Here is a 23,040-nt window from a genome sequence, read left to right on the forward strand (position 1 = left end):
TTTAGGATGCAAAGCCTTCATTCCCACCAAGCACCTTCTGAAAACAAGGGACTCTATTTTTACCGCTGGCCACAATTTGGCCCAGGCTCAGAAAATGTTTGCTCTCTCCCCTCCATCCGATCCACCCCACCCTGCTCTGCCAGCGAGAGGCTGAGCTGAGCTGAGAGCGCATTCCCAAGGCTTCTGGCACAGCGGGGTAGCCATCTCTCCTGTTTTTGCGGACTTAAACTCAACTTTAATTTGTTTGGTTTGATCTGTGACAGGACTGGCCACTGGACTAGCCAAAGTGGAGAGAGGAAGAGAGAAGGGTGGCAGAGAGCGAGATAGAGTGACATAGCGAGATGAAAAGAGCGAGGGGGCGAGAGAAAGAGTGAGAGAGAGGGATGAAGAGAGAGAAGGGAGAGAGAGAGAGTGAAAGAGAAACAAAGCGAAAGAGAGAGGGCAGCGAGAGGCCTTGTTAATGAGACATGAGAGCAGTGAGCACGGTCAGTGAGCTCTCTGTTTCCTGCACAGAGAGAAACTCTTTCAGCATCACTGGCCCTAAACATTGGCCGGCTACGAGTTGTCCAGCTCGTACAGCCGGGGACCCATTCTAGCCAGTGAGAGACAGAGTGGCATAAATGACATGTCAATTTGACTATGCATGTTTTACAGTGGTGTAAAGGACTTAAGTGAAACTACTTTAAAGTACTACTTAAGTAGTCGTTTGGGGTATCTATACTTTACTTTGCTATTTATATTTTTGACTACTTTTACTTTTACTCCACTACAAGAAAATAATGTACTTTTTACTCCATACATTTTAGCTGACACCCAAAAGTACTCGTTACATTTTTAATGCTTAACAGGACCGTAAAGTGGTTGAATTCACGCACTTATCAAGAGAAAATCCCTGGTCATCGCTACTGCCTCTGATCTGGTGGACTCACTAAACATAAACGCTTCATTTGTAAATTATGTCTGAGTGTTGGAGTGTGCACCTGGCTATCCGTAAATACAAAAAAAAAGAAATTGTGCCGCCTGATTTGCTTAATATAAGGAATTTGAAATGATTTGTACTTTTACTTTTACTTTTGATACTTGAGACTTGGCGTTCTCAGTATATTTAAAACCAAATACTTTTAGACCTTTACTCAAGTAGTATTTTATTGGGTGACTTTCACTTTTACTTGAGTCCTTTTCTATTAAGGTATCTTTACTTTTCCCACCACTTGATGTTTGACACTTTCGTGCCTGCCATAAATCCTCCATGAGAACTACAGAAAGTCTTGAAATTCTTCCTTGTCTCACACCTCTTGCTGCTTGACCTTTGTTCCAAACATTCAAAGGGGATGCATGCACAGCTGAAGTTTTGCATTAGTTTGTAGTATTCTATGCTGTTGTCTTAGGAGTCTGCATGACTTAGAGTTTGAGTCCATATAATGTCCCCTATAACCCCCATGTTCTTGAGCCACATTCAAAGGCCTTTGTCTCCTCCCATTCTTCATTTCCAGGAGATGGTCCCCAGGGAGGCTTAGGGACTGTAATGTTGTGTTTACTTTATGATAAGCCTATTGATCTGGGAGTGGTGGGATAAAGATACATAGAAACCCCTCCCCTGCTCACAATAACTACACAGTCAATACAAGGCTGTGGGGTTAGCCTATATAATGATGCACAATAGCGGTACTCTCCCAGTGTCCAACCTCTCCTAAACTCACTTTAACGTGTTGCTTCCTCAGGCGACATGGAGAGCCTGCCCAAGATGGACCCCTCCAACGACCACAGTCGACCCCTGGACATTGTGCCGCAGAGCGATGAGAAGATGAAGGAGAGGGGCCAGTGGGGCAACAAGGTGGAGTTTGTCCTCTCTGTTGCCGGGGAGATCATAGGACTGGGCAATGTGTGGCGCTTCCCTTACCTGTGCTACAAGAATGGAGGAGGTGGGTGTTAACATCACAGTGTGTATAACAATTGCTATTTTTAGATGTATATGTATTTATGCTTCTTTGCTGCCTGCCAAGACTAGATTCATAAAACATATTAAACATGCAATCCAATAGTAGCAAACAACACACTCCTGTTTGGGTTGGCAAGAAGTCATAAGATCAACACTAGTTTCGTTGAATTTGTTATATCCAACAACATTATGGAGGCACCAATTATTGGCAAGTTTTTCAACAGGCTGAATACTTTGGAATTGCTCGTTTACGTAAAAAAAAATGTTATATGCCAATATGTTGTGAAATTAGGGATAAATACATACTGGCTGTCCTACTGTATTGTTGGTTGGGCTACGCTATGTGATACTCTGATGTCAAGCTGGTCGGGGGCTTGCCCAGGTCAAGGTTTAAAGTTCATTGCTGTTGACTAAGGTTGTCTTTGTTTCTTCTCTGGAGCAACTTTTCTCAAGTGCACAAAGTAGTTCTGGGTCTCTTAATAGTTTGTATAATACTTGATAGTTTGTATATCTCTAGACCTTTAAGGTGAAGATACTTTATCATTTCATCAGGAAAAATGGTTGATGCATACCCACTGGGCACAGATGTCAGTTCAACGTCTAGGTTTGATTTACATTTGGTTGAGTTGTCAACTAATGTGAATTCAATGCGAAATCAACCAAAAATGTCACCCTGTCATTGGATTTAGGTAAAAATTTGAGTAAAAAAATAACGAAATTCCCTTACGTTGATTACTTTTTGCAAATCCAATCAATTTTCCACGTTGATTCAAAGTCATCACATATAATTTTTTGGTTGAAATGATGTGGAAACAATGTTGATTCAACCAGTTTTTGCCCAGTGGGTAGGCCTATATGTCTAGCTCCCATTTCTAATATCTTGGTCAAATTGAATCGTTAGCTAGCTAGCTTGGTTAGCGGGTTGATAACAGCAAACTCGCCATTGTCCCAAAAATGTGATCAACATTTTAATATGGGTGGTCCTCTGTAGCTCAGCTGGTAGAGCACGGCGCTTGTAACGCCAAGGTAGTGGGTTCGATCCCCGGGACCACCCACACACAAAAAATGTATGCACGCATGACTGTAAGTCGCTTTGGATAAAAGCGTCTGCTAAATGGCATATTATTATTATATATTTGCTGAATAAATAAATGTAATACTCACATTTTACAAAGTCACTCCTCATTCTTCTGGAAATGTTTCTCCAAACGGGGACTCCAAACAGAAGTCCTACCCGGCGAAGATGCTGACTTAAAAAAAAATTGAAAATCAAGGTAGCATTTATAGGTACCTTTGGGATATTGCAATTTTAATGTCCAGCCATGAAATGCTGCCTCAAAAGCGTCCTTGTTGATTGGTTATCTCTTCTGACCTCATATCACAGGGGAGTTCTAGTGCATGCGTAAACACCTTGTTAACTTCTCTTCTTCCCCCTCTATCAAACAGGTGCTTTCTTCATCCCCTACCTCATCTTCCTGTTCACCTGTGGGATCCCAGTGTTCTTCCTGGAGACAGCCCTGGGACAGTTCACCAGCGAGGGAGGCATTACCTGCTGGAGGAAGATCACTCCACTGTTTGAAGGTGATCATCCTCTCACATCTACTGTTTAGAACTCCATTTTGTTTAATGTGCACTGTATAGGAATGCCTTTCAAGGTAACTACACCCAGGCATGTCTGCTGCCTGTCTACATTACTGAATAGAATAAGAGAAGGAATTCTGAGAACGATCTGAGTGCGTGTGTGTGAGTGCATGTGTGTGTTTGTGCATGCGTCTGCCAGTATGTAGGCTAGTAGGAGGGGGTTGATGTAATGGTTGGCATTCCACCAACACTGGCAGACTTCCAAGTATCCATCGCTTTCATAATTCAATTGGCCCCCCAAGAAGGACAATATGACTGTAGCCAGATAGGCTACCGGGTGAGAAATGGTGGAGTTGGACATGCAAAAGCAATGCGAATGAAGTCATGGTTTTCATGTGTGTGTCGTTGTATTCATGTGTCATTGTATTCAACATTGAATGGCATTATCATAGCTAACCACAATGCTCCCCTTTGTCCTTGCTGCAGGAGTGGGCTACGCCACACAAGTCATTGTGGCTCTGTTGAACTTCTATTACATCATCGTCCTGGCCTGGGCCATCTTCTACCTGTCCTACTCCTTCACCTGGGACCTGCCCTGGGCCTCCTGCAACAACACATGGAACACAGGTCAGAGATCCACCATACACTCAGTGGACTTTTCCTTATTCAATCTTGTTGAAGTTCTGCCAAAAGGCAGAACTAATGTGAACAGCTTACGGGCAAGGTTGCTAGTTCGAATGTTACCCAACCGCTAAACCAACCCTAACCAATTGGGATTACTTCAATTTAACCAATCATATTTCTTGCCTAAACATTCACATTGTTTCTGCCCTCGAGGCAGAGCTGCCCTCGAAACAAGACTGAATAAGGAAAACTCCAATCTGCCACCATACACAGACAGTGGCTGAGCCGAAACATCCCTGACTACTTGGTGTCTCATGTAGCCTTACGTAATGTTACAATAGAAAAACCACATAGCTGGTGTTCTCAGTAAACGTGTGTGTGAACTTGTTGTGCATCTCTGTTCTCAAGATTCCTGCATGGAGTTCCAGAGGAGGAATGACTCTTTCAATCAGCCACGTCTGAACGCCACGTCTCCTGTCATTGAGTTCTGGGAGTAAGTACTAAGTGCTGCTTAGAGTCTATTGTTTCTCCATCTCCTTAAGGAGCCTGGTTGGCCTAATGTTTATTCCTCGGCCAACTGGCCGTTGTCTTGCCAACTAGTGTAGCGCTGCTGAATACAAAAACAGGCTGGCTTGAGGCTGAATTGGAGGGTTGTGTTATGTCCTGACAAATAGTATACAGGATATGCCCCCCTAATGTAAATAGTTAACAAGCATCCACATTACTTTTGCTGGAATATCAGAGCTTAGTATTCATGTTAGATATTCATATCTAAATAATGATCACACTGAAAGTCATATTTGCTTGTGCGTGTGTGTGTGTTTGTGTGTGTGCATGTGTGTGTAGGCGGAGGGTTCTGCGTATCTCCTCTGGCATAGATCATATAGGATCTCTCAACTGGGACCTGGTGCTGTGTCTGGCCATAGCCTGGGTACTAGTCTACTTCTGTATCTGGAAGGGAGTCAAGTCCACTGGCAAGGTAAATGGCTCTACTCTACAGTCTCTCTCTGTGAGCCTCCCTAATGCAGTTTCTGACCAGGAAGAACCTCTGGGCCGTTCATTGATTGATTAATTGCATATACACACAGTATGCATATACACACAGTACATACTTTTGAAAACCTTGACAGGGATTATACAATAAAGTCAATGACTTATTTCCATTGTGGTTCCTTAAAGTGCATGGTGCAACACATTACATAGATGCCGACTTGGATACATTACATACTGTAGATACAGACATGAAAATGGGTCTATGGTTTGGTCATCAGCCAGCTTTTGACATACTTTTTAAAATACGATCTGCTAGGTATAGCTTTAAGTTGTTGTGGTAGTTTGTTCCCCTTAACAGCGCCGGAATATAGAAAGGTGTTCTTACAGGATAGGCTCTTAAATTTGAAACAGTCAATATCAGAGTCTATGGCAATGAACATGACTAAGAGTTGCTCCTGGTCAGTCAGGTGACTTTTTCAGGACATTTTCTAAGTATTCTTATGCATTTTCTCAATGTTGCTTAATACCTTTGGACAGCCAAGTATTCTAGATATGTGGTCCTTTTGAAGTCTGGCAGATAATGTGATAGCTGAGATGACTAGAGACCATTCATTGACCTTTTTGCTTTTTGTTATGAATAGACCACTGGTTAATCCATCTGTGACTCTTGGTGCTGTACTGTACTGCACTGTACATACTGTAGCAGCATGTCTGCACAATTTAACCCTAAGCCTAACCCCATTCCACCCCTCTCAGGTGGTATATTTCACAGCTACCTTCCCCTACATCATGCTGTCTATCCTGCTCATCAGAGGGGTCACCCTGCCAGGAGCATTCATAGGAATCAAGTTCTACCTCTACCCAGACCTGGGACGCCTGTCAGATCCACAGGTACATGTATTGTACAGACACATGTACACACACACATTATATGTACAAACACACCCATACCATCATATCTTTGGGAAGTGGAAAACCCACACAGCCCTTTCACACACACACAAGGGGATTTTATGTCCCCACAAGGATAGAGGAACCAACCCCCCCCCCCCCCCCCACACACACACACACGCACACACATTATACATACAAACACACCCATACCATCACTGTGGGAAGTGGAAAAACCCACAGTGTTTGACACAATGACCCTATAGACTTACCTAGTGTTCCTCTGACCTCTGCCTGTCAGCATTAAAACACCTCTCACAGTCACACTTCTTGTACCTAGTTTATGACTACAATATGTGTAGCCACATAGAGTTTGGACAATTAATTATTAATTTCATTAGTTGAGCTGTTGAAGTGATTATTATACTGTGCTTAGGAATTTGAGGGAACTAACTCAATATCACCAAGATTGTTATCAAGATTATCAAGATTGATCATTAACAAATAAAAATATGATGATATTAATTAACAGTAATTTTGATCCGAATGTGCAAATTGTCCAAACAGATCCGCAAGGTAGATGGATGATTTTAAATATGTTATTGAACATAAATAGATATGGCTCATTAACCTTTACGGACCAAATAATGATGATCCACACTTCTTTGAAAATTATCAACCCTGCAAGCAATACAACACTCTATGATTAACAAAAAGAAATGGAGGAACTTATTCAAGAAAGATCAAGTGTAATATGTTATAAAAATAAAGCAAACTGGATGGAATATGGGGAAAAATGCACCAAATTCTTTTTTAGTCTTCAACATAGAAATGCTACCAAAAAGAATTGACTGAAACTGGTTGCAAATGACGGAGTCACCCATGATTCACCAAATTATATTTTGAAGGAGGAAGCAAAGTACTTTAAGCATATGTTTTCATTTCATCCGGCTCCATCTCCTCTAACTGAAGCTAATTGTAGGTGTTTTTTTTATATTGATAATGTTAACAGCCATACAGAAAGACTCATGTGAAGGTGAAATTGCAGAGGAGGAACTTCTGGATGCAATTAAAGACTTTAAGTCCGGGAAAACTCCAGGGTTGAATGGCATACCAGTTGAGGTATACCAAACCTTTTTTGATATAGTCAGAGGACCGTTATTGGCATGTTTTAACCACTCCTATGTAAATGGTAGATTATCAGACACTCAAGAAGAATGTCTGATATTATTATTAATGAATCAGGATATAACTGGGAAATGTAAAGATCGAGGCCCGTTACACTTCAGTGTTGTGATGCAAAAATTCTAGCAAAATGTATAGCACATAGAATTAAAAAGGAATTGTCGGACATTATTCATTCTAATCAGACAGGTTTTTTACATGGACGATACATTTACATTTTACATTTTAGTCATTTAGCAGACGCTCTTATCCAGAGCGACTTACAGTTAGTACATTGGAGATAATATAAGGCAAGTACAGGAAACAATAAAACACTATGAAAAATCTGGAAAACCAGGCCTGCTATTCATAGCTGACTTTGAAAAGGCTTTTGATAAAGTACGACTGGGGTTTATATATAAATGCCTGGAGCATTTCAATTTTGGACAATCTCTTATAAAATGGGTTAAAATCATGTATAGTAACCTTAGGTGTAAAATAGTAAATAATGGCTATTTCTCAGAAAGTTTTAAACTGTCAAGAGGAGTAAAACAAGGTTGTCCACTATCGGCATATCTATTTATTATGGCTGATGGCAGCCCATTCTTGCATAATCAATGCTTTGTCAGAATTTGTGGGTTTTTGTTTGTCCACCCGCCTCTTGAGGATTGACCACAAGTTCTCAATGGGATTAAGGTCTGGGGAGTTTCCTGGCCATGGACCCAAAATGTCGATGTTTTGTTCCCCGAGCCACTTAGTTATCACTTTTGCCTCATGGCAAGGTGCTCCATCATGCTGGAAAAGGCATTGTTTGTCACCAAACTGTTCTTGGATGGTTGGGAGAAGTTGCTCTCAGAAGATGTGTTGGTACCATTCTTTATTCATGGCTGTGTTCTTAGGCAAAATTGTGAGTGAGCCCACTCCCTTGGCTGATAAGCAACCCCACACATGAATGGTCTCAGGATGCTTTACTGTTGGCATGACACAGCACTGATGGTAGCGCTCACCTTGTCTTCTCCGGACAAAGTGTTTTCCGGATGCCCCAAACAATCGGAAAGGGGATTCATCAGAGAAAATGACTTTACCCCAGTCCTCAGCAGTCCAATCCCTGTACCTTTTGCAGAATATCAGTCTGTCCCTGATGTTTTTCCTGGAGAGAAGTGGCTTCCTCGCTGCCCTTCTTGACACCAGGCCATCCTCCAAAAGTCTTCGCCTCACTGTGCGTGCAGATGCACTCACACCGCCTGCTGCCATTCCTGAGCAAGCTCTGCACTGGTGGTGCCCCGATCCCGCAGCTGAATCAACTTTAGGAGACGGTCCTGGCGCTTGCTGGACTTTCTTGGGCGCGCTGAAGCCTTCTTCAGAACAATTGAACCTCTCTCCTTGAAGTTCTTGATGATCCGATAAATGGTTGATTTAGGTGCAATCTTACTAGCAGCAATATCCTTGCCTGTGAAGCCCTTTTTGTGCAAAGCAATGATGACGGCACGTGTTTCCTTGCAGGTAACTATGGTTAACAGAGGAAGAACAATGATTTCAAGCACCACCCTCCTTTTAAAGCTTCCAGTCTGTTATTCTAACTCAATCAGCATGACAGAGTGATCTCCAGCCTTGTCGTCATCAACACTCTCACCTGTGTTAACGAGAGAATCGCTGACATGATGTCAGCAGGTCCATTTGTGGCAGGGCTGAAATGCAGTGGAAATGTTTTTTTGGGATTAAGTTCATTTTCATGGCAAAGAGGGACTTTGCAATTAATTGCAATTCATCTGATCACTCTTCATAACATTCTGGAGTATATGCAAATTGCCATTATAAAAACTGAGGCAGCAGACTTTGTGAAAATTAATATTTGTGTCATTCTCAAAACTTTTGACCACGATTGTATGTATGTATATGTATATGTATATACACTGCTCAAAAAAATTAAGGGAACACTAAAATAACACATCCTAGATCTGAATGAATGAAATAATCTTATTAAATACTTTTTTCTTTACATAGTTGAATGTGCTGACAACAAAATCACACAAAAATTATCAATGGAAATCAAATTTATCAACCCATGGAGGTCTGGATTTGGAGTCACCCTCAAAATTAAAGTGGAAAACCACACTACAGGCTGATCCAACTTTAATGTAATGTCCTTAAAACAAGTCAAAATTAGGCTCAGTAGTGTGTGTGCCTGTATAACTTCCCTACAACGCCTGGGCATGCTCCTGATGAGGTGGCGGATGGTCTCCTGAGGGATCTCCTCCCAGACCTGGACTAAAGCATCCGCCAACTCCTGGACAGTCTGTGGTGCAACGTGGCGTTGGTGGATGGAGCGAGACATGATGTCCCAGATGTGCTCAATTGGATTCAGGTCTGGGGAACGGGCGGGCCAGTCCATAGCATCAATGCCTTCCTCTTGCAGGAACTGCTGACACACTCCAGCCACATGAGGTCTAGCATTGTCTTGCATTAGGAGGAACCCAGGGCCAACCGCACCAGCATATGGTCTCACAAGGGGTCTGAGGATCTCATCTCGGTACCTAATGGCAGTCAGGCTACCTCTGGCGAGCACATGGAGGGCTGTGCGGCCCCCCAAAGAAATGCCACCCCACACCATGACTGACCCACCGCCAAACCGGTCATGCTGGAGGATGTTGCATGCAGCAGAACGTTCTCCACGGCGTCTCCAGACTCTGTCACGTCTGTCACATGTGCTCAGTGTGAACCTGCTTTCATCTGTGAAGAGCACAGGGCGCCAGTGGCGAATTTGCCAATCTTGGTGTTCTCTGGCAAATGCCAAACGTCCTGCACGGTGTTGGGCTGTAAGCACAACCCCCACCTGTGGACGTCGGGCCCTCATACCACCCTCATGGAGTCTGTTTCTGACCGTTTGAGCAGACACATGCACATTTGTGGCCTGCTGGAGGTCATTTTGCAGGGCTCTGGCAGTGCTCCTCCTGCTCCTCCTTGCACAAAGGCGGAGGTAGCAGTCCTGCTGCTTGGTTGTTGCCCTCCTACGGCCTCCTCCACGTCTCCTGATGTACTGGCATGTCTCCTGGTAGCGCCTCCATGCTCTGGACACTACGCTGACAGACACAGCAAACCTTCTTGCCACAGCTCGCATTGATTTGCCATCCTGGATGAGCTGCACTACCTGAGCCACTTGTGTGGGTTGTAGACACCGTCTCATGCTACCACTAGAGTGAAAGCACCGCCAGCATTCAAAAGTGACCAAAACATCAGCCAGGAAGCATAGGAACTGAGAAGTGGTCTGTGGTCACCACCTGCAAAACCAGTCCTTTATTGGGGGGTGTCTTGCTAATTACCTATCATTTCCACCTGTTGTCTATTCCATTTGCACAACAGCATGTGAAATGTATTGTCAATCAGTGTTGCTTCCTAAGTGGACAGTTTGATTTCACAGAAGTGTGATTGACTTGGAGTTACATTGTGTTGTTTAGGTGTTCCCTTTTTTTTTGAGCAGTGTATATATATATATATTTGCGAGAAAGAAACATATGGGGGATTGGAAGTGATGCAGACAATTACATTGATGGAAGTTACAATCTATCTGCAATATTAAAGCTGATCTACCCTCTTTTTTTTAAAGAAAAATATATATATAAAAGAATAAACAATAAATAAAACATATAAATGTCTGATCATGAGAAGAACATGACATGGGAAAAACCAGGAGGACATTGTCTCGCAAACTAATGCTGTGCCAGAGAATGACTGAATCTGTAAAGTTGGCAGTCCCTAGGAATATTTGACGAGTGGACGGGTGATGTCTCATGAACGGCGGCATGAGGAATGTGGTCAGCAAGCACAGCTCCTAGGCTAGTTCTCGTCTGGTTATGAGAGCGAGAGAGCGAGAGAGAGCGAGAGAGCGAGAGAGAGAGAGAGAGAGAGAGAGAGAGAGAGAGAGAGAGAGAGAGAGAGAGAGAGAGAGAGAGAGAGAGAGAGAGAGAGAGAGAGAGAGAGAGAGAGAGAGAGAGAGAGAGAGAGAGAGAGAGAGAGAGAGAGTTTTACTGACTGTGATTTTTTAGTATTTTTGACTGTTTGTTTGGATGATATTGTTTAACCTATTTGTGTGTTATATACGTGCTGCGCTCGCTCCCTGATGTCATTGTAAATAAAATGTGTTCTTAATTGACTTACCTGTATAAATAAAAGTGAAAGAGAGAGAGAGAGATTTCACAACCACTTCTCAATTTTGGCCCCCATTCAACAAATGGAGGCAAGCTGTCTGTATGATGGGAACATCTGCCTAAGTGGCTATGGCCAGGCTTGTGTCTTTGCACTGGACTGGCTGAATCAAAAGCTGTGTCCCAATGGCAACATATTCTCTATAAAGTGCACTACTTTTGACCAGAGCCCTATAGGCACTGGTCAAAAGTAATGCACTACATAGGCAATAGGGTGCCATTTGGGACTCAGGAAGAAGTATTCCTGGCTGCCAGGCAGCTAATTGAAACGTGCCCTCTGTGCTTCAGCACGACTTTGGTGAATAGGGAGAACAAAGGGCACCCTAATTTAAATTGGAACTGTGTTGCGCTGGTTGTTCACAGAGTCTGTGGTGGAAAAGTACCACACTTGGTGCTGGGGAGCCATAGAGATGGAGAGCCAGCATACTGGGGTGGCCATTGTGGGTGGTCACATAAGTGACGAGAAATGGGGTGACAGGTTTTACCACAGAATGAGGAATGTGTAGGTCATATGTACACACCAAATGTCTCACCGGAAGGGGTTTATAGCTGTCTTTGACTAAAGTGATGTGCTTCATAGAAATAAAGGTATTAGCCAGGAGCAATGCCATGGTTTCTCCCAGCAAATGAAAAGGCATTGGTATGGTTTCTCCCTCTTCTTTCTAGGTATGGATGGATGCAGGGACTCAGATCTTCTTCTCCTATGCCATCTGTCTGGGGTGTCTGACTGCTCTGGGAAGCTACAACAAGTACAACAACAACTGCTACAGGTCAGTGCTCACCTCAGGACAGACACTTACACCTACACCTCCTACTTACCCTAGTCAGAAATGACTGACACCCAACAATAAGCAGGTGTATCTCTGTCTTAAACCAACCTAGAGTCGATTGACGCACCCATGCGTCAATCTAATTAATATAATACAAAAATCCCCATAGAAATCTGTCTATTTAATCTAGCGATGTCAATTTTATTGCATGGGCTGCGTCTCAATCCACCACAATCTTCTATGTCCAATCCACCACAATCTTCTATGTCATCCTGACATCCTGAAAATTGGTCTTCTCACGAAAATGTCTATAGCATCCGAACGGACACGATGGTGTTCACCGTTTTGCTCTATGACCCCCACAAGCCCAAATGGACTCTGAAGTCGGTACCACCTATGTGCCAACTTCAGTCTGTAGCGTCCAAACCGTTTGGGCTACAAACTAACATGACCCCACTAGACTCTCACGAACACAAACGTTTGTTGTTATTGTTGTTCTACGACCCCTACAAGTGTCACGTGACTCGTCTGAAGGTAACCTGGTACCGGTTAAAAAAATGAATGGAAGTATGGAAAACAAAAAACAAAAATCCTGAGCTTTCTTATATCTCCTAGATATAGGACAGACACTTCAAAACCTTATTCCATATTATTTATTTTTTGACTGTATGTTTAGCCATTTATGAATGTGCTATTCAATGCATTTATATGGGCTATAGCAGTAAAGGCTAAATTAAATATTTTATCAAATAATTTTAAAATATTTGGGGGGGATACCTACATGGGTCCTAAAATTCAAAATCAAATAGCTAAATGATTCATGGTATGACCATCTTAAAACAATTCCATATATTAGCTTAGAAGACCCCCCCCCCCCCCCCCCTCCCCAAAGGCTTAGACTTCTAAGACTGATAAGTGATTTGTTCTGTTTTACACCATAATAAGTTAACCTAGTAAGCTAATAACAGGTTGTCAGAACCATTTGTTCTGTATCTTTATCTGTATTTTGTACAGTATTTGTTTCACAATATAGTATTGATTTTGCTTTGAAGTTGTTATGTTTTACTTTGTCATACATACAGTATATCTGTTGTGGCTGGTATCTATGCCTGGCTGACGACTGTCTCTCTGGGGTTACAGAGATTGCTTGGCGTTATGCTTCCTGAACAGTGGGACCAGCTTCGTGGCAGGCTTTGCTATCTTCTCCATCCTGGGCTTCATGTCTTACGAGCAGAACGTGCCCATCTCAGAGGTGGCAGAATCTGGTTGGTAGTCATTTTTAACAGACACACATAGACCATTCTAGACAGTTAATCATTAGGAAAATGGTCATGATTTTCCATAATTCAACATGTATTTTACTGTATGCACTTGTGTTGTCATATGTAATCATCTGTGACATGTTAGCAATATATTTTGGTATGTGAATTAGTAGAAACGCTCCTGCCCACTTAAGAGGTTAGTAACTGTACATTTCCCACACTGTTCAAGAGAAAAACACTTTGTTAAACTGTGCTGTAATGGCCTTTCCATGATAATGACATGTTAATCTTTACAAGTCAACTTTCAAGGTTCAGAGAATCCAAAGATAACCTAGTAGTTTTACAATACAATCGGGTGGAGGTCGTTGTTGCAATGTGGATCCAAAGTCCTGCTCACAGGATGACAATTCTGTAGTGACCTGTTATGACCTGTTAGGACTCTATGACCTGTTATAAACCTGTATTAACTGTTTGTGTACCAGGTCCTGGTCTGGCCTTCATAGCCTACCCCCGTGCAGTGTCTATGATGCCCTTCTCTCCTCTCTGGGCCTGTTTCTTCTTCATCATGATTGTCTTTTTGGGGCTGGACAGCCAGGTGAGGCTAGAACAGCACTCTGTCTCCTCTCTCTCTCTCTCTCTTTCTCTCGCTCTCTTTCTCTCGCTCTCTCTCTCTCTCGCTCTCTCTCTCTCTCTCTCTCTCTCTCTCTCTCTCTCTCTCTCTCTCTCTCTCTCTCACTCTCTCACTCTCTCACTCATTCACTTTCTTTCTGACACACACACACACAATATGCTTGTAAACTCTGCTCTAACAGTGTCCACTGTGGTGTTTTTTAAATCAGTGACACAGCATCCCATCTGTTCTCTCCCCTGCTGTAGTTTGTCTGTGTGGAGAGTCTGGTGACGGCCATGGTGGACATGTACCCTAAAACTTTTCGTCGTAAGAACCGCAGAGAGCTCTTCATCTTGGCGGTGGCCATTGTTTCCTTCCTCATGGGTCTTATCATGCTGACAGAGGTAGGCCACAGCCCACAGTGCCCCCCAGGACCCCAACTGGTTCATGGACACTGGTAAAATGGCTGACCCTGGCTCTGACCCCAACTCTCCACGGGTGTCTCAGGGGGAGTTGGGATATGCAAAACAAAATACACACAAGTACTAATAGGACAAATATAAGCACCTACCTAAATTATTATTATTATTATTATTATTATTATTATTTTTATTATTATTATTACCTATGGTCATGTCTCAGAACTGCACAGTAGCAGAAACGTTCACATATTTTCATCAACAAGAACGAAATCCCAAATGTTTTCATTTAGGGCTTTGTTTCTTGTAACATAACATATGCCATTTAGCAGACGCTTTTATCCAAAGCGACTTACAGTCATGCGTGCATACATTTTACATATGGGTGGACCACAGGAATCGAACCCACTACCTTGGCATTACAAGTGCCATGCTAAACCAACTGAGTTACAGAAGGAGACTGTCACATTGTCACGTTGGTAAGAAAAACAGCCACATACTATAGGTTACTGAAATCAGGAACCTTTATTCTGTGCATGATGTTTAGCCTCTCTAATGCCTCGATCAGACCTAAAGTGTTATTGCGCAAAATGGTACGCAGCAATCATCTGGATATGTATGCAACAAAAGTTCAACATTCACCTTCCGCTACCATTTCTGTCAAGCCGTCTTAGCATACAGTTTGACACATACGTTTGATAAATCCAATGTATGCACCACAAAGAACGCACTGCAACTGCCTCTGCAATGCAATGTTGCAAGTCAAACGCAGCGTTCCATTGGAAACAAATGTACTTCTGGTGTACCAAAATGCAATGATGCTGTCGGTGTGATCGAGGCATAATACATGCTCTACATGTTGTTCTACATGTGGTCTTGGAGGTGCATGGGATGATGAAATAGAGAAAGTGTCCCAAGCTGCCCTGCCGTAACGTAACACGTTTCTCTCTCCAGGGAGGCATGTACGTCTTCCAACTCTTTGACTACTATGCTGCCAGTGGGATGTGCCTGCTCTTTGTGGCTGTCTTTGAGACTGTTTGCATTGCTTGGATTTATGGTGAGTGTTTAGCTAAGTTATGAGGGAATGCATTGAGGGGGACATTAGCATGACAAAGGCAGTATTTTCATTGAGCCATCCTCTGCCCTCCATCAGTAGTCTGCTATTAATAGAAGTGAAAGGGCCTCTGGGAGAGGAACAACTAGCTGAATGTGATATTATTAGACCATTTTGAAAAAGGAAAAAAAAAGAGATTGATACTACTTTGAGCGACCAGTTAGATGTAACAAATTAGTATTGCGTACCGAAACGGTGCCTGAGCAAGGCCCACAGCAGATGATATCGGAGCATGAAGTCTGATACCAACAGGCTCAGAGACAGTTTATATCAACAGTCCATCAGACTGCTGAACACTTGAACTGGACTGACCACCAATTCTGATTCTCCGCACACTGTAAACCCCAATGTGCTGTCATTACTCAAAACTTTGGAGGAAACCTGTTGCACTAAATATATCTGAGTACAGTTATTTAAATACATTTTGTAGCCATTACTCAAACCGATAGTCACTGTGACCATGTAGGTGGTCCAGATTTGAGTTGTATCAGCTTGAAAATGTTGAGTAGCGCCCCCACTAAACCATGCCTCCAATATAATTTCCCAGTGTGCCTTGCCTTTTTGAGTGAATTGTACAGTTAACACCCATAACTGTATTTGTTAGTGACAGATATACAGTGGGGAGAACAAGTATTTGATACACTGCTGATTTTGCAGGTTTTCCTACTTACAAAGCATGTAGAGGTCTGTAATTTTTATCATAGGTACACTTCAACTGTGAGAGACGGAATCTAAAACAAAAATCCAGAAAATCACATTGTATGATTTTTAATTAATTAATTTGCATTTTATTGCATGACATAAGTATTTGATCACCTACCAACCAGTAAGAATTCCGGCTCTCACAGACCTGTTAGTTTTTCTTTAAGAAGCCCTCCTGTTCTCCACACATTACCTGTATTAACTGCACCTGTTTGAACTCGTTACCTGTATAAAAGACACCTGTCCACACACTCAATCAAACAGACTCCAACCTCTCCACAATGGTCAAGACCAGAGAGCTGTGTAAGGACATCAGGGATAAAAGTGTAGACCTGCACAAGGCTGGGATGGGCTACAGGACAATAGGCAAGCAGCTTGGTGAGAAGGCAACAACTGTTGGCGCAATTATTAGAAAATGGAAGAAGTTCAAGATGACGGTCAATCAACCTTGGTCTGGGGCTCCATGCAAGATCTCACCTCGTGGGGCATCAATGATCATGAGGAAGGTGAGAACTACACGGACAGGACCTGGTCAATGACCTGAAGAGAGCTGGGACCACAGTCTCAAAGAAAACCATTAGTAACACACTACGCCGTCATGGATTAAAATCCTGCAGTGCACGCAAGGTCCCCCTGCTCAAGCCAGCGCATGTCCAGGCCCGTCTGAAGTTTGCCAATGACCATCTGGATGATCCAGAGGAGGAATGGGAGAAGGTCATGTGGTCTGATGAGACAAAAATAGAGCTTTTTGGTCTAAACTCCACTCGCCGTGTTTGGAGGAAGAAGAAGGATGAGTACAACCTCAAGAACACCATCCCAACCGTGAAGCATGGAGGTGGAAACATCATTCTTTGGGGATGCTTTTCTGCAAAGGGGACAGGACAACTGCACCATATTGAGGGGAGGATGGATGGGGCCATGTATCGCGAGATCTTGGCCAACAACCTCCTTCCCTCAGTAAGAGCATTGAAGATGGGTCGTGGCTGGGTCTTCCAGCATGACAACGACCCGAAACATACAGCCAGGGCAACTAAGGAGTGGCTCCGTAAGAAGCATCTCAAGGTCCTGGAGTGACCTAGCCAGTCTCCAGACCTGAACCCAATAGAAAATCTTTAGAGGGAGCTGAAAGTCCATATTGCCCAGCAACAGCCCCGAAATCTGAAGGATCTGGAGAAGGTATGTATGGAGGAGTGGGCCAAAATCCCTGCTGCAGTGTGTGCAAACCTGGTCAAGACCTACAGGAAACGTATGATCTCTGTAATTGCAAACAAAGGTTTCTGTAGCAAATATGAAGTTCTGCTTTTCTGATGTATCAAATACTTATGTCATGCAATAAAATGCAAATGAATTACTTAAAAATCATACAATGTGATTTTCTGGATTTTTGATTGATTTTAGATTCCGTCTCTCACAGTTGAAGTGTACCTATGATAAAAATTACAGACCTCTACATGCTTTGTAAATAGGAAAACCTGCAAAATCGGCAGTGTATCAAATACTTGTTCTCCCCACTGTATGGTTGTTGAATTTGTTTATTTTCAGTCCTGTGGCCTTCACCAAGTGAGTTCCTAGGCGTATATTACCATTATAATTGTCACAAGTGTAGAGAGCAGTAGGCAGGAGGCAGTCGCAGGTTTAGAACTACTGAATTTATTAAAGCACCATAGCTTAAAGCAGACGAAACCCAAAGCGCAAAATATAATGTACTCAGGAAATAGTAGGAGAGATTCCTCTCAGGAAAACAAGCAACATATACAATAACTGACAAAGACAAATGACAGAGGGAGTATTTATACAGTGATAGAGTGGGGATTGGAACCAGGTGTGTGTAATGATGACGAGACAAGTCCGGGGTTGATGAGTGAAGAGCGTTTGCCAGCAGCAGGTTCGGCAGCAGCTAGAAGGCCGGCGACGCCGAACGCCTGAGCTGGACAGGAGGGGGAGCCAACGTAAAGGCTGGTGTGACAGTACCCCCCCCACGACGCCTAGAGTCCAACAGGCTGCGGACGGAATACGCCGGGGCTCCCTCGACGTCCAAGGGAGGGGGAGGTGTGTTGTGGGGTCCAGCACTAGCCAAAGGACCAGATGCTTCCGGCAGGGCAGGCAGAGGGGCAGGTCCTTCGTAGAAAGCCAGACCCTGTCACCGGGGTGAAAGACCGGGGCCACACTGCGGTGATGATCGGTGTGAGGTTAGTGGAGGAGTGACAGAGGGAGTTTTGTGCGTATTCTGCCCAAGGCAGAAACGTAGCCCACTCTCCCGGCCGGTCCTGACAGTAACTACGAAGGTACCTACCCAGTTCCTGATTTACCCTTTCCACCTGCCCATTTGATTGGGGACGGTACCCGGAGGTGACCATGACCCCCAGTCGTTCCATGAAGGCCTTCCAGACACGGGAGGTGAACTGAGGACCACGGTAAGACACGATGTCCTCCGGGAACCCGTAGTGCCAGAAGACGTGATAGAAGAGAGCCTCCGCGGTCTGCATGGCCGTAGGGAGACCAGGCAGAGGAATCAAATGACAGGCTTTGGAAAACCGGTCCACAACGACCAGGATGGTGTCCCTCCGAGGGGGGGGAAGGTCTGTGACAAAGTCCACAGTGAGATGGGACCGGCAGCGGGTGGAGTTTGCCATAGGGGAGGTGTCTTGCTCTGTGCGCAGGTGGAGCAAGAAGAGACGTAAACCCGGACATCCCGGGCCAAGGTGGACCACCAGTACTTGGCGGAGAGACAGTCGATAGTAAAGGCTATACCCGGGTGCCCCGAAACAGGTGCTGTGTGTGCCCAGGCGAGGAGACGGTCCCGCACATCAGAGAGCAAGTATATATGCCCCTCGGGACAGTGAGCAGGTGAGGGCTCCTGTCGCAGGGCTCGACGGATGTCCGCGTCCACATTCCACACAACAGGAGCCACAATGCGGGACAGGGGAATAATGGGTGTCACTTCCTCCCTCCAATCCTCTGTGTCATGCACCCGGGACAACGCATCGGCCTTAACATTCTTAGATCCCGGCCGGTAGGAGAGGGTAAAGTCAAACCTGGTGAAGAATTGGGCCCAGCTGGCCTGACGCGGGTTAAGCCTCTTCGCTGCTCGAATGTACTCTAGGATCCGGTGGTCCGTCCAGACAAGGAATGGGTGTTGAGCACCCTCCAGCCAGTGCCGCCATGCCTTCAGCGCCTTCTTGACGGCCAACAACTCACAATCCCCTACGTCGTAATTCCGCTCAGCGGGAGACGGCTTCCGTGAGTAGAAGGCGCAAGGATGGAGTTTAGGCGGCGATCCAGTACGTTGGGAGAGAACAGCCCCTACTCCAAACTCGGAGGCATCCACCTCCACGATGAAGGGCAGAGACGGGTCAGGGTGAGCCAGAACCGGTGCGTTCTTAAACCGTTCCTTGAGCGCACGAAAAGCTTTGTTGGCCTCCCAAGTCCAGCGCAGCTGTCGAGGACCTCCCTTCAGGAGGGAGGTGAGAGGGGCCACCACTGTGCTGAAACCCCTAATGAAGCGCCTGAAATACTTGGCAAAACCTAGGAAGCGCTGCACCGCCTTGATGTTGGAGGGAACAGGCCACGACCGTACTGCACTGACCCTCTGTACTTCCATCTCCACTCCCACGGTGGATATCCGATAGCCCAGGATGGAGACCGCCTGCTGGAAGAAAAGGCACTTCTCCGCCTTGGCGTACAGGTGATGCCCTGTCAGCCTCTCCAAAACAGACCTGACATGAGAGACATGTTGCTCGCGTGTAGTGGAGTACACCAAGATGTCGTCTATGTACACCACTACAGAGCGACCCAACATGTCTCTAAACACCTCGTTAATGAAGGATTGGAACACAGAGGGTGCATTTGTCAGGCCGTAGGGCATTACCCTGTATTCGTAGTGCACGGTGCTGAAGGCGGTCTTCCATTCATCTCCCTCTCTGATGCACACCAGGTTGTAGGCACTGCATAAATCCAATTTGGTAAAGTACTTAGCACCGTGCATCTGTTCGATCACAGTGAGTACGAGAGGCAGGGGATAACTCAATTTAACCGTAGCCTTATTCAGTGTCCGGTAATCGATACAGGGGCGGAGACCCCTATCCTTCTTCTTCACCTAAAAGAAGCTGGAAGAGGCCGGAGAGGTGGACGGACGGAGGTATCCTTGGGCCAGCGCCTCCTGGATGTAGACCTCCATGGCTTCGGTCTCTGCATGCGAGAGAGGATAGATGTGCCCCCGCGGGAGGGTAGAATATAGTGTATTTAGTTTAGTACCCGATGATGTGGTATGGTAGAATATAGTGCATTTAGTTTAGTACCTGATGATGTGGTATGGTACAATATAGTGCATTTAGTTTAGTACCTGACAATGTGGTATGGTAGAATATAATGTATTTACACTGAACTTAAAACAATTACAAAAAATCGACCTGCAGTTAATTTGTTATCATAACTTTAACAAATAGACTTGATGTGACTTCTCATTTAGTTTTGAGTCAGTACCACATAAGCATTTTAAGTAATAATGACTTTTCATTACTAGAAGTATTTGAGTTAAAAATGCCTTGGGGTTTACAGTGCATGCACTCACTCATGCACTCACCAACACAGACACACACACACACACACACACACACACATATACATTGATCCTACACGCATCATAACTGCTGCTAGCAGACTCTTATTATGATTGCTAATTACTGCGCAATTTAAACACTTGCACCCCAATCCCCCCTCCCTCAAAACATGTGTAAATATTGGACTATAAATTGTGCCTTCCTGTATTATACTTATGCAAAAATGTTTATTCTATACTACTGAACCATTTACTTTATGTTCGTATTCTTATCTTTTATGATTTGTTATTGCACTGTCGAGGGAACCTGCAAATATGCATATCATTGGACGGTATACACTGAGTATACAAAACATTAAGAACACCTGCTCTTTCCATGACAGACTGACCAGGTGAATCCAGGTGAAAGCAATGATCCCTTATTGATGCCACTTGTTAAATCCACTTCGATCAGTGTAGATGAAGGGGAGGAAACAGATTAAAGAAGGATTTTTAACCTTTGAGACAATTGAGACATGGATTGTGCATGTGTGCTATTCAGAGGGTGAATGGGCGCAGACAAAATATTTAAGTGCCTTTTGAACGGGGTATGGTAGTAGATGCCAGGCGTACCGGTTTGTGTCAAGAATTGCAACGCTGATGGGTTTTTCACGCTCAAAAGTTTCCTGTGTGTATCAAGAATGGTCCATACACCCAAAGGACATCCAGCCAACTTGACACAACTGTCGGAAGCATTAGAGTCAACATGGGCCAGCCATCCCTGTGGAACGCTTTTAACACCTTGTAGAGTCCATGCCCCGATGAATTGAGTCTGTTCTGAGGGCAAAAGGACAGTGGGGTGCAGCTCAATATTAGGAAGGTGTTCCTAATGTTTGGTATACTCTGTGTATACCGTGTGTATCCCGTCCATACAACTAATAAAACTTGAAACTTTAATGAGTATCTGTCCGTTGCTGACACCTGCCCCATTCTTCTTCTCTTTCCTCACTGTTCCTGTAGGTGCTGACCGTTTCTATGACAACATTGAGGACATGATTGGCTACCGTCCCGGACCTATTATCAAATACTGCTGGATGTTCTTCACTCCTGCTACCTGCTTAGTGAGTATTTGTCTTTTGAACTAAACCCTGTTATGTCTCTTGACTGAGGGGTGCCCACTGGTGGTTACTATTGAAAAAGCATCTGGCATTGCACAGCAAGGCTAAACAAATTCACAAAGATTTTGTAGAAAGTGGTAAAGGTTCAAAAAGAGGATAAGACCCCAATGAAAGCAAGTCAGTATTGTTGTTTTTAAATCAATGCGAAAAAAGCCTAGCAACCAGGCATTTATTTGCCTCTGCAGGGTACCTTTGCCTTCTCCCTGATCAAGTACACCCCTCTGAAGTACAACAATGAGTATGTGTACCCCTGGTGGGGCTACGGCTTGGGCTGGCTCCTGGCCCTGTCCTCCATGCTCTGTGTTCCCCTCTGGGTGGTCATCAAAATGTGTTCTGTGGAAGGCACCCTAAAAGAGGTAAGTCACACACACCACCCACTGTTTCACCCCTTAACCCCACTGACTTTTCCCTCTGCTTGCTTTTGTCTCATGTCTCCTAAGTATGTCATGGCTTAAGCTACTGTTACTTAGAAATCAATACAAACCAGTATAACAAACCAATCGTGTCCTGCACCTATCTGGTGTATGTGACAATAAAGCATCTATAATAGTTGTTGTCTATTTCCTCTGTTGTTCTGTAGCGCTTTACAATCCTGACCACGGCATCCACTGACTTACCTAAAACCAAGAAGGAGCAAGAGAAGCTGCTGGCCATCTTTGCTGGCGATGGGGACAGCCTCCGTCAGAGACACCCTCCCACCAAGGAAGGCTACTTCCCCGTCAACGAGAAGGAGTCCAACTGCTAGAGCTAGGAACGTGGACCCAGACCTTACGAGGTCCCATGTCCATTCCCTTGACATGGCCTCTGCTTTGGCCCCGTCCGAAACCTCTCCTCAACAATACCTCATAACTGCTCAACTGCGGCCAAATGAGCATGGATGCAGTGACACTGGTGCTGCTGTGCCCTGGCTCTTTCTCTCCTGCAAGGTCTCTCAGACAGCACAGACTACTGCTTCAGGTGCTGTCCTGTTGTTAAATCGTGTATATACTTATGTTTACACACACAATGCTACTGGCTCTCCGCCATCTACACTTCCATCCACGGGAGAGTCGGT

The 23,040-nt window shown here is 44.4% G+C and overlaps 1 protein-coding gene across 1 annotated transcript; it reads left to right on the plus strand.

Annotated features, from left to right (window-relative positions):
• Positions 1-1,726: 1,726 nt before the first annotated feature.
• On the plus strand, positions 1,727-22,731 carry LOC311134549 (sodium- and chloride-dependent GABA transporter 2-like; the record flags this gene model as incomplete). The annotated part of the gene is made up of 14 exons (XM_084168251.1): positions 1,727-1,922; positions 3,386-3,520; positions 4,007-4,147; positions 4,553-4,637; positions 4,991-5,123; positions 5,894-6,028; positions 12,061-12,164; positions 13,305-13,429; positions 13,909-14,021; positions 14,303-14,440; positions 15,410-15,512; positions 21,829-21,929; positions 22,172-22,342; positions 22,567-22,731. 14 exons carry the CDS (start codon positions 1,727-1,729, stop codon positions 22,729-22,731), a joined length of 1,845 nt encoding a protein of 614 aa, XP_084024377.1.
• Between the last annotated feature and the right edge of the window lie 309 nt (positions 22,732-23,040).

The sequence above is a fragment of the Coregonus lavaretus genome, assembly GCF_964263955.1.
Source record: "Coregonus lavaretus genome assembly, chromosome: 9".
Classification (NCBI taxonomy): Eukaryota; Metazoa; Chordata; class Actinopteri; order Salmoniformes; family Salmonidae; genus Coregonus; species Coregonus lavaretus.